General features: G+C 35.9%; 1 protein-coding gene across 5 annotated transcripts in view; it reads right to left on the reverse strand.

The window, feature by feature from the left end:
- myo1b (myosin IB) overlaps positions 1-12,475 on the reverse strand; it is a 53,865-nt gene extending 41,390 nt beyond the window's left edge. For 2 of the 5 annotated variants that reach the window (XM_083536400.1, XM_083536401.1), the window contains exons 1-3: positions 12,212-12,474; positions 5,643-5,785; positions 2,500-2,615 (exon numbers count right to left, since the gene is read on the reverse strand). In XM_083536400.1, coding sequence (XP_083392526.1) covers positions 2,500-2,615; positions 5,643-5,777 — 251 coding nt within the window. In that variant the 5' untranslated portion in view covers positions 5,778-5,785; positions 12,212-12,474. Of the gene's footprint in view, positions 1-2,499; positions 2,616-5,642; positions 5,786-12,211 lie in introns of all 5 variants that reach the window. The other 3 variants (XM_083536399.1, XM_083536402.1, XM_083536403.1) reach the window with 3 other exon arrangements.
- Positions 12,476-12,717: the final 242 nt, after the last annotated feature.

Raw genomic sequence — 12,717 nt, forward strand, 5'->3', positions numbered from 1 at the left:
TGTTTTGCATCTCATTTGCACAACCTTAGTCCATGTAACAAATTGCAGAAAAGTTTAGATTGTTAGCAGTTGTTTTTCTTTTGTGAAAAGATTATTAAAATTCAGCAGTTTGCTTTTTTATTATTATTGCTTTTAATCCAGACTGACATCTCGCAGCAGAACATGGTTTATATTTTGTCAAATGTACTTCTAAGAACCACCCCAAAGCCTTTACTTTTTATCTGTACAGTAGTTAGGAAAAATCGCCTTTTCCAGTTTATCCATCAAACATAGGTGGGGGAGATAAACACCTAATAGGTAAGGGTGAGAGTCTGTGCTGACAGATGCACTAACTAGCCTTCAATTCATTAGGCAAAACAGACTTCAGGGTTTCTCTGAATTTCATGATGAGATCAGTAACTAAAACTTATACAACCATCTACATGACAGTGTTTTGCCTAAACTGAGCCCATACAGCTTTTACACTTAACTCACTGACTGCTGATGTTATCCAGATTATGAGTTGTTGACTATAAATACAGCTTTTGTTTTTGTCAGCAAACAGAAAAAAAAACTATATACAAGAAGTACTATAAGGTGAAGACAAATACAATGCATGTCGGATCAAAGTTCAGAAATACTTAAATCGATAAGAAAAATATTCATATTTTCAAGTATGTAAAATATCGTGTCATGGAAGACTTACTGCAATTATGAATTTTTGCAATTATAATCTTGGAAACCATTGTGACAAAATGACACTAAAATACTATGACTAATTAAATTCTGTGAACAAAATAAAAGAATTGCATAGCAAAAAAAAAACTAACAAAAAAGCAACAACTTGATAATGACTGGATATGGCCTATTTATAGTTACTTTGAAACTTTTGGTTAAATTTCAGTAATCATCCATGAGATCTGCTTTAAAAACATGATGGCTCAAGCAGATGTTTTGGATCACCTCAGGACATGGCAATGGATCGCAAAAGGAGCGAATAAAAGCTCTGACTTCAGTCTAATATGGGGGTTTAGACAAGAACAAATAATAAAGACAGAGATAGAGGATGAGTTAAAAACTCAATAGTGTTAACAAATGAAGAAAACATGCATGTGTTAAAAAAAGTGAAATAAATAAGTCACTGAGTGAGACAGCAGCTGAGGTGGAGGAACAGCCGAAATCCCTCTGGGTTTATTGTGTGGGATACTCTTGGCACTGAGCCACTGGTCTTTCACAGGGCCCGTGTGTGTGTCTGCTGATTTCTATAGTAAGCAAAAGCTAATTGCACAAAGCAAGCGGTTTTGTTTTGACTCTGACAGTCAGAGAGAGACAGATGGCCATTAACCAGAGTGTGGCAGAAAAGGACATTCCATCCCCCCACCTAGAACTGCAGCAGGTCTCTGAGGTCACAGGACACAGGGAGAGGGTTGCAGTTTTATCAATATGATGTTATTTATTAATATTTGAATGGCACGGAGATGCATTTGATCCATTTCAGTCTAAAGAACAAAAATAATCGCATGAATTGTAAAGATCCACTAAAATGATGATGTAGCAAAATCTAATACATTAATAGAACCTGTATGTGCTTTTATATATATATATATAGGAACCATCCCCAGCCACTCTTAGTGCCGGTCCCAAGCCCGGATAAATTGGGGAGGGTTGCGTTAGGAAGGGCATCCAGCGTAAAACATGTGCCAAATCAAACGTGCGGAGGATCCGCTGTGGCGACCCCTAACGGGAGAAGCCGAAAGAAAGAAAAAATATATATAGCTCAAATACCACTGACTGACTCACTCACTCATCACGAAATCTCAAAAACCACTGAATGGATTGCAATGAAATTTGGAACATACCTTCCTTTGGGGTCTTAGGTGCTCACTAAGAAAGGGTTTTGAAAAATTCGGCCTGGATCAGGGCTAACTCGCAAAAAACGCGATTTCTCACGCATTGTAAACTCTTCTAAATAACATTACAGATCCTAATGAAACTTAGTACATTGTTTCTTATTACATGTTAGATGCACGATAAAAATTAATTTCAAAGTAGTTTGCCCTGTATCGGTACTACAAAGGGGTAGTACGTTATTTGTTGACGTTACGTTCTGATCTCTGATCATCCAGTCCTGCTCAGTGCTTACTGCTTATTGCCATATTGCTTAGCGTTCTGCCTTCCGTAGCGAAGCACGGGTACTTTCTGCTAGTGTATATTATATATATATTTATATATATATATATATATATATATATATATATATATATATATATATATATATATATATAAAATATATATAAAAAGATATATAAAAAGAATTAAGGTACATTACTAGACCTTAATTACCATTGAATTCAAATTAAAGATATGCATATATACATAATAAAGATGCAAATTATGCTCCCATGATGGTACCACCCCTGAAACAATAAAAGCTATAGTTCGGAGCTTTTATTTTAAGAGTGTATTAAGAATATGACCTACACAACATAAAAAGGAACAAAAAAAGAATGTTAGACTTACATATGAGGGCTGAGCTCATAGAAGTTCCTGTTGCGGTATTCTTCCACCTTGTCTGCTGTGTAGATTGGCAGAGATTTGTAGGGGTTCATAGAAATCACCACACTACCAATATATGTCTGCAAAAAAAGGAAAGGAAAGTATTAGATGGAGGTAAAAATAAAAAACATTAAAACAAAGAAACAAAAACCTTTTAATCAGAGAACCTTTCCTGAACTCGTCATTAAACAACATAAAATGTGCACAATAAGGCTGGTAATATTTATTCCATTTGCATGAGATATACAAGATTTTGTCTCAATTAAATTACTATAAAAGTATATAAAATACATTTATAACCTCACATGCAAGTTACAACGCTATAGAAAAAGCTTTACACAAGACCCAGACATGTGGCCCCAAGCCCCTACTAAAACACTCAAACATTTAAGAGGCTGTTGCACTAAGGTCAGAGAAACTCAGCAACTGTTAGCATTTGGGAATTCTTGGTGTATTGTTCAGGCATGCAGGGGCCCAAAAGCACATATACAAATAAAAAATGTGTGGAATCCCAGGAAGCATTTGCTAAAAGAATTTCAGTTAATCTTTATTTATTGTCTTGCTATGTTTTACCCAGTTGCATCTTCCTTTCATATGTGGTTTAGAAATCAAAGCAGGTAGACATGTTATATGCTATAGACTTGAGATAACAATCTGATTTGTGCAAGCCACACTAATCTTCCTATATAATGGGTGTTACATAATCCACTCAGCTAGAGAGTCAGGCCTCCACCATAGCAACACAAACCACAACCCACTGTTCAGTTGAAATGGGCATAATGATATCTTTATATATAGCATACAAAACTAAACAGTAGGTATTTCATAAAAAAAAAAAAAAAAATAGCTCTTTATGTTGAACAGACAAAATTTATGTGCAAGATTCATTGCATAAATAATATTCTGCCTAAGCCTATAAATAAGCGAAAGAAACACACCTAATCATGTCTTTCATGCATAGGTAAGAGCAACCTCCTAATTCTCCGAGGGTTTCAGATCCTAGTTATAATATGCACGAACTGAGGCAACATAAAACTCAGACATCTGGACTAATTGTAAATAACGAGGATCATGAACATTCAAATCAACTTGAACCTGATAATGTGGCAATATGAGACTGGGTAATCATTAAGCACATAAAAAGAGCACAAAGAAAAACTGAGCCAATGAATACATCCATGCAATAAACTCTCTAATTTCCAAGCAATTGTCCAAACTAACGTCTCATTTAAATACTAATAGCCATCCGACCTCCTAATCTCTAGCAAAAAAAACTTGGAAAAAAAGTCTGAAGTTCAAGACCATTGTATGATGGACTTTGTTACTTAGTGAACTATATCTGATACTGTATCTATTGCAACAGTCTGTTAAATAGATTTATATCTCTTTGAAATTTTAGACCAGTTAAGATAAGCCATTATAAGTTGACCATATCAGGTTGGGGTCAAAGTTCCAGGGGGTAAAAAGTATACATAAAGTAATTTGAATAAAGAAGTCAGAATGACATAAGTCACCTATCAATTGCAAGACTGTAGCCAAGCATTGTATCTCGAGGGACATAATTGGTTATGATTATGAACCAGGCCCCGGTTTAAAGATTTCAGAGCAAAGATCATTACACTTGTAAAAATGTATTCGTTCCAACACTGGCAAAATGCTTTACTGAAATCTAGTAGCTTATAAATACTTATATTTTTATATATGTATTTAAATAGTCAGAGAATAGACAGAGAAGTGGAGAGAAGATGAAGACTAGACTGTCTCACATCTATAGTCCAACATGGAGGTGGGGACACAATGATTTGGGACTGTTTTGAAGCAAGGAAGATTGGATACTATTCCAGGTGAAAGGAAAACTGAGCCAATACTGATACCATTCCTTACTTCAGCATCATTGAATTCTGTCTGGACTGTGGCTAATTAAAACCAACTTTACCATGGAATAAGGTCATGACCTGAAGCATACATCTGCACACTGTAAGTGTTATTTACAGAGCACACAGTCAGCTGGAGTGTTATCTATCATGAAATTGCCTGCCCAATCACTGTACCAAACATCTACTGAACTGCTCTGGAATCAACTGGGATGATTAGAAAGAAATATCCAACTATCAAAGAACACCTTTGGCAAGTTTTACAGAGGCATGGCAAAGTATTTCCGATTAATGTTTGGGGAAACTAACTGACCGAATAGCTTGCATCAGGCAAACAAGTTGAACGTAAATAAATAACATGTTAAGGGACATGACCAATGAAAGAATCCCCATGTATGCTCACTTCCTTCTGACATTTCTATAATACTTGAAGGTTTTCCGTGTAAACACGCAAACACACAGTGAGTGAGATCTGAGCTAAACTTAGAAGAACTGATGTTATGATGTCAATACATGTGTCATTACTTCTGTGCGAGTTCATCAACTGTAGACTTGCATTATGTTACAAGTTGAAATACAGAAACATGAACAAACAAATTGATTTTATTAATTATGATTGAATAGGTAAATATAATAAACATCTGAATAGGATTCAAACTGTGATGTTTGCCCTGACAGCTCTATAATGGATTTCTTTTACATAAGGGTAATGTTCGGTTCTAATCATATTTAGCACAAACAACAGCAACAAAAATAAAGAGTTTGCCATATGGTGCATCGCTTTGTTGACCTGGTTCTCCCTAGTGACTATAAATACAAACTGGGGACAAAATTAAAGGAAAAACAAGGAAAAACATATGCATATCATCTCTGTCTTCATGCTTGCTTTGCATCTGTGATGCAGTTATTGCACATTTCTATGGTCAAGAAGTGTTATATTCAATTAGGGAAAGGAAAAATTAAAAAGATATGACTGTCAAACTAACCTTTTACTAACAAATTATTTTTCAACATGGCTTAAAATACATGGAAAAGTGGCTTGAACACGACTGAATACAAGTTCTTTTACCCATAAGTCGGCCCAAATCAGAAGACAAGACTTAACTTACACACTAGCATTTAAAGATGTTGAAAAATAATTTATTAATCTATCAAAAGCTTAAAACACAAAAAGTCAAATGCAGTCAGAGATTTGATGAATACAATTGAAAAAAAACAATTTGTAGAACTTACATAAATCTCATTGTGCTCAAAACGCTTCTGTAGGTTCCCAATGAAGGTTTCTTCTGACAGGGGCTCAAGCAGGACCATGTCTCCCACCCCTATCATATTGTCAAGAAGTGATGTCTTTACCTCCATTTTGGACATTCTCCCCCCTGTGAAAATGCAAAGACATACAAACATACATAAGATACAGCACTTACAGTATTTTCAATGCATTGAAGTGTGTTCCACATACAGCTTAACATCCTAGAGGCACTGAACCTAGAGGTGCATCATTTCAAAACATGGTCACTGCAAAAGAAATCCACACAACATGTTTGCACAGCAGTAATTTTGGGCCACAAAGGCCATTATACTCAAGAGGTCTGTTTAACCTAGAACAGCACAGAATCTCCACTGGGAGTTATGTAATAAAAAAACAACACAGCCACTTTCTCAGTGGACATTTATGGCTTAAACCCCCAAAATGATTCTACATTCTTACTCAACAGAGGGGTCAAGTTTAGTTTTACAGAAAATGTAAACCAAATGCTGTGTCCTGCTTCCACCTAAAATTCAGCAATATATATATTTTTTTTTTTACCCTAAACTGCTTCCGGTCACATTTGGCATTAAAGGGTGCTGAAGAGAGGACTTAACACAAATATATGGATGGGAAGGGAACATTTACTTGACCAATCCACAAAATCATACAAAAAAAAAAAATAATAATAAAAAAAAAAAAAAGCAAAAAAAGGTGGCTGGTCTATTAACATCTTATATCTGGATATATATAAATCGCTTGCACTTCTTAGTCTACCTGCTGAATCAGGAGGTTTTTTTGTATATCTTATTAGTTTTTTTTTAGCTCAACAGACCTTTATCTTTTAAAAAAAAAGTGCTAGTTTGAGCAACCTGTTATCAGCATCCCAGAGTGCAGTTGCACAACTAAACGTGTCTTATCATAATCTGCTTTGCCCAATGATAACGCCTATGCACATTAATATTTATTTGATCCTTTAGTGTAGCTGGAGGTTGAAAAAAATTAAACACAGTACACTTCTGCTTGAAATGTTTTTCAAGAATGAGCATTATATCCAGAGCCAGGAACACTGGGCATGAAAGTATGCAAAGATAAATAGAATGTCTAATAACTTGTATTACAAATCTACATACTGTCACAATTATGGTAAATCAAAGAAAACAGGAACATCTAGAAAACCCATATAAACATGAGGAGAACATTTGGGAAATGAGCCAGTGATGCTGGAGCTGTGAAGCCACAATGTTACCTGCGGTGCCACTGCTTCCCCCCAAGAGTTAATGGTTACCAGAATGTAACTCTTTCAGGGAAAATTAAATGTCTAATCCAGAGATATACAGCTTTAATCTCACAGAGGCATATAAGGGTTAAAACCTGTGCTGTCCCACTGGATGAAGGCCAGCAATAAAATTAAAAAAGAATAATTAAGAGGTGTCATTCAACAACATAGACATTAAACAAATTGTGTATTATGTCACTGTTACATGTCACATATTAAAAAATATGTCACCCATCCTGGTACACGTGTGCACTGTTAAATCAGTGTAAGCTTGTTCAGTTGAGGTACTCTGACATCATTCAGCTGCTGGTCAGCACATCTTATCTCTTGTTTTTAATCACAGTGAATGCACAATTCTTCTCTCGTTTACATAACAGTCAATGCTGAAAGTAGAAACCAGCTTTTGAGTAGTGACGCTCTGCAACAACAATATACAGGTATGCAGCAGCTTTGCACAAGTAGGCAAATACAGTGCATCCGGAAAGTATTCACAGCACTTTTTCCACATTTGGTTGCCACAGCCTTATTCCAAAATGGATTAAATAAATTATTTTCCTCAATATTCTACAAACATTACCCCATAACGATGGCCTGAAAGAAGTGTGTTTGAAATCTTTGCAAATGTATTAAAAATAAATAAATAAATAAATAATAATTTTTTTTAAAAACTCATGTGCATAAGTATTCACAGTCTTTGCTTAATACTTATTGAAGCACCTTCTTTTATTTACATATGATGGAGACCACTGTGCTCATTGGGACCTTAAATGCTGCAGAAACTTTTCTGTACCCTTCCCAGATCTGTACCTTTATACAATCCTGCCTCGGCGGTCTACAGACAAATCCTTGGACTTCATCACTTGGTTTGTGCTCCGACTTGCACTCTTAACTGTGGGACCCTGAAAAAAGACTGGTGTGTGCCTTTGCAAATCATTTCCAATTAACTACATTTACCACAGGATGCACCTGAGCTCAATTTTGAGTTTCTGTGAATACTTATGTACATATGTACTCATGTTTTTATTTTTAAAACATTTGCAAAGATTTCAAAACAAACTTCTTTCACACTGTCACTATGGGGTATTTCTTTGTCGAATTTTGAAAGAAATAATGAATATAATCCATGTTGGAATAATGCTGTAACGTGGAAAAAGTGAAGCGCTGTGAATACTTTCCGGATACACGGTCTTCACTCAAAAGTGATAGAAACAGTATTTTGAAAATCTACTAGTTGATGAATTTCTACCCAGGCACGTGCCTTTCTTTGTTTGTGAAGTGTTGATTGGATTACTAAAGCCATAATAGAACAGAACAATACATAACAATGTAGAACCTGCATACACATCCTGCAAATCCCCGCTTCCGGTAGTTACAAAAGAAGGAAGCTAATGTGGACTGTCTTCAATGAATAATACCATTATAATATTTAGAAACTTTTAGACTGCCAAACAGTGTGGCTGAATGATGTAATATATTCAAAAGCACAATCACCGCTTGCATCAGCTTTATATTTGCGTGTGACACAGTGTTATTGAAGTTTATCCACTAAACTGGTTATTTTTAGATTTGCATTTGCCCCAAAAAATAAGACAGCTTAAAAAGGTGGTCAAATGCTAATGCTTGGATGGCACATCACACTGCCATTTGTATCATGTCTGGGCCACATCCAAAACATCACATCTGCTTTGAATTCTCTTAAAGCAACAAAAATAATATATAATTGGGAATTTCTGGAGATGGGCCATGTGTAATTTTCCACTTATGAAACGTTACCCTTTTCTCACCCTAGAGCAGAATTTCCCTTCTCTCCTTCCTTCTACCTTTTCTCACACAAATACACACAAAAAGTATATTAAATGTGATTTTACAGATTTGAACTAAGACCGATCTGAATATGCATTGGTTCAAGCTGTCATGTACACAATGAAAAATGGAATGCAATTATAAATCTATTACTACAATTTTTTTCCACTTGTGTAATTTATTTCTTTTTACGTTGTTTCCCTCTTAAACTCTTTCTCCATCTGTCTGAGGCCAGTTTAGATAAAGTAGGTGTGGCCTCTGTATGTGTCTATTCTGGCTTTATGCTCGAGAAGGCGTGTCCTCCCTCCTTCCACTTATGATGCATTAGATCACCTCAAAATAAATATGAAACTAAGAATGAACTAGTAAAATGGGCAAAAATATTCCACTTATTCCAAAATTATATTTAAAAAAATCACAAGATAGAAATCTGGTGTTTTAGCAACCTAATGGCCTTAACAAACACATGAACAAAAAATCCAAACTGAATCATCCACCAGACTGCATTTACAGCTCACTTGCAGATGTAAGAATCATGAGAGCCTCCAAAAGCAACAGGTTTAGAAAGACACAGACACTGTGACTGTTTGTGTGGACTGGCAAGCTTGCTCAGTGACCTGAAACGCTGCTTCATGAGCATTTCCAGTGCCAGTGTAAACTGAGAGAAAGACTTTTCCACTGTACTGACTCAGCAATACAATTCATCAACTCTTCTGAACCTTTTTAACTGCTTACCACTGATCAGAACACATAACAAGAGTACCATCCCTACCATAACTCAATTCCACCTACATTCAGACTTTAGTTATCCAACTTCCTGAATTACCAATAAACATTAACCATTATGAATTGAAAACTAATTTTTGGAGACTAACAATATGGGAAAATCTGAGCGCCAATAACCATTAAATTATAGAAACATGATGATACATCTTTTGGGACATACTTGTCAATATTTATCCGAAGCCACTAAGAGTTCAAATGCAACCATGCAAGTTCTAATGGACATATCCATGAACCAAGGCCCAGTTCTGCCTTGCATGTTTACAAGTCAGGGTGAAGGTAAAAGTTTACTTAATCTCTATTAGATTTGATGTTCTGAAAACGAAAAGATATGCATGTTTAAATTTTAATGGAAAGAAAAAAAGATAACCTTTAATAAAGTTATTATATTGTCCAATACAAAGGAAAAGGATTTTAGAAATCATGTTTTTTCACACTTTGACTGATTTTACAGTCAACTTTGTTAAACAAGGTCCGTGTTCAACATTGTCATTGCAGCAATCCTAAGCAAGATTTATAAAAAAAAAAAAAGCGCTTTCTATGTGGTTGTTTTTTTTTTCTTAAAAATTGAGCTGGCTGAATTGTTATAATTAAGAAATACTTGATTGAAGCCAAAACCAAAATCCCCCCCACCCCTTTTTTTTGTCTGTGTTCCAGAATTCATTTACTTTGACATCCAAGGGATTTGCCCACTCCTGTCACACTCCTCCTGCCTGAGACTGAGGGATGTTTGCTGCAACTCTTTTGTAAGTCACGTGTTTGCCAATAAATGACGAATCTACCACCTTGCAGAGGTAACACCCCATGACAATCTTTGGCAAACCAGGCTGAACACAAACTGTCACAACCTCTGAAACAGCATCTACTAGTATTGTTGTGGCTAATTATAAGCACCATCAAATTCAGTAACAAAGTTAAAACACCAATCAAAAAGTATAGACTAACTGTAGAATTCAGGGTTGTGATGTCAAAAAATCAGACCTTTTTTCAGCAGAAACAAAGTGAGACAGTTCCATGGAAGTGTCCAAAAACAAAACAATCAAATCTTTACCTCATCTGCCACCATTATCTTCCCATCCATCTCTAATCTTCAAATAGCATTAAAAAATATATATATATATCAAAATCCTGGCCTTGGCCCCTACATGTCCTCCTAACATGAATTCACCACAGGTGCTGTATTCCAGAACCTGACAATTCCCATTCGTCTCCACTTTTTAAAAGGTAGCAAAAGCATGGTGCAGGCCCTGGCCCATTTATGACCTCCTAACATGGTCACCACTCTAAAAAACATGCTTTCACGCACTTTCACACATTAATCACTTGCTTTGAATAGTCTAATTATTACACACAATCACTTTCTTTGAATATATTAACTACAAAACGGTAAAAAATGTAAAGTAACAAACGTTTCAGCAGTTACAAAAAATAAAAAAGGAAATCTCCATTACCACTGATTTTGAGACATGAGTGAACTTGTAGATGCTTGCAGTGGAAAGCAATCCTGCAAGTCAAGCAGCATGTAAAACATAAGCATGTACGTTACCTGAAAACTAATATAATAAAAAACAGTGACAACAAATTTTTTTTTTTTTTTTTTTTTTTTTAGTGTTTGTGTTATGATTTTGCTCGGAAAATAAAATCAACCAAATGAATCTGCCCATCAGTATTACCAGGACATATCTTTTGATAATTTATGTAGATAATTTCATGTGGTACATTTCATGTCAAACCTGAACAGTAAAGAAAAACAATACTGGTGACCCTCAATCACACAGGCCACGGCATCCCTTTTCACAATGCTTGATACAGTGTGTGTTGTAATATTCCTTACGGGCTTTATCACCCGTGATCTATTGTCCGTTTTACCTGAGAAGCACACAAAAGTAGGTGCAGAGTTCTGCAGCCAAATTACATACAATAACACTAGGTGACCTACTCAAGCAGCTTAACTCTTTAGGTTACCAAACAACAAAGCCAAAAACAAAAAAACAAAAACACATGATTAGAATACAGATATATCTGAAAGAAATAAACACTTCAAGACTGGTTTCAGGTTTTTTTTTTTTTTTTACTAACCAGTGAAGTGTGAACATTAGAAAGGTTGATGGGTTTGCAGATCACACGTTCATTTTTATAATTGAATCACAGACAATGAGTTGCTTCACCTAGTGAATAAATAATAGATAGTCAAAAATAAAGACAATAAATCAAACTTCTGTTAACTTCCCATTAAGGAGACTGAACTAGTAACATTTCAGAAGAAAGAGTTGTAGCAAGGTCCTTTGTCTCCAGTGTCTCACCCTGCAACCGGTATATCTCTCTCTCTCTCTCTCTCTCTCTCTCTCTCTCTCTCAAACACACACGCACACACACACACCTCCATAGAACAAATGTAACTCAATCTTAGTACACTTATTCCCCCTCACAAATGTCCTCCCCCAGCATATTCTTTGCACCCAGACCTGCCTCTGATTTAAATTTATATTTTTGTAAATATAAATCAGATGCCATGCAATACCTTCTTTTTAAACCATTTGTAACAACAAAGATAGTATAGTGTAAGGCTGCTTTTCAGGATCTTGAGCATAAAGTTTATAAAGTTTGCACGGAAAACTTTCATCCCCCAATCAGGACCGCGTCTGGCTGGTGAAAAATGATTCCCTGACTGTGACTGAGAATAAAACTGACCTCGTGTTCAGAATTTAATTCCTTTTAATCCACTCTCGGAGGGAAAGTTAACATCCAGCCGTCTTTATAAAGGTGAAACGGGGCTTCCTCGGGGCGTTTTTCTCGTCTTAGTCGGTGTTTTGTCCCTTCCAAAATAAGCCGGGACGCGTCAGTCTTCAGTCTAGCAGCTCAGCTCTGCTCTCGGTGAAGACACTGTGATGATTACCGTGTGTGTGAATGGAGGCGGTGGGAGTGGCTCAGGATCCCAAATCCGCCCCGAACACTACCGATGGCTCAGCCGCAAACGACTCTCTAACGGCTTTAAATGACTCCTTTTAGGTGAATTGGGTGATTCAAACAAATCAAAAGTTTTCACAAAGTCGCCTTGTTTAGCTTTTTCACAATTGTCTTAAATAGAGGGATTTATTTTCAATTCGGCTACTATTATTACACCAATGAGTGATAACTGAAGCCATGAAACAGACTGCCTTTAGGGACAAAATATAACAAATAGAAAACTTTGCATG

Source organism: Silurus aristotelis (assembly GCF_946808225.1).
Source record: "Silurus aristotelis genome assembly, chromosome: 3".
Lineage (NCBI taxonomy): Eukaryota > Metazoa > Chordata > Actinopteri > Siluriformes > Siluridae > Silurus > Silurus aristotelis.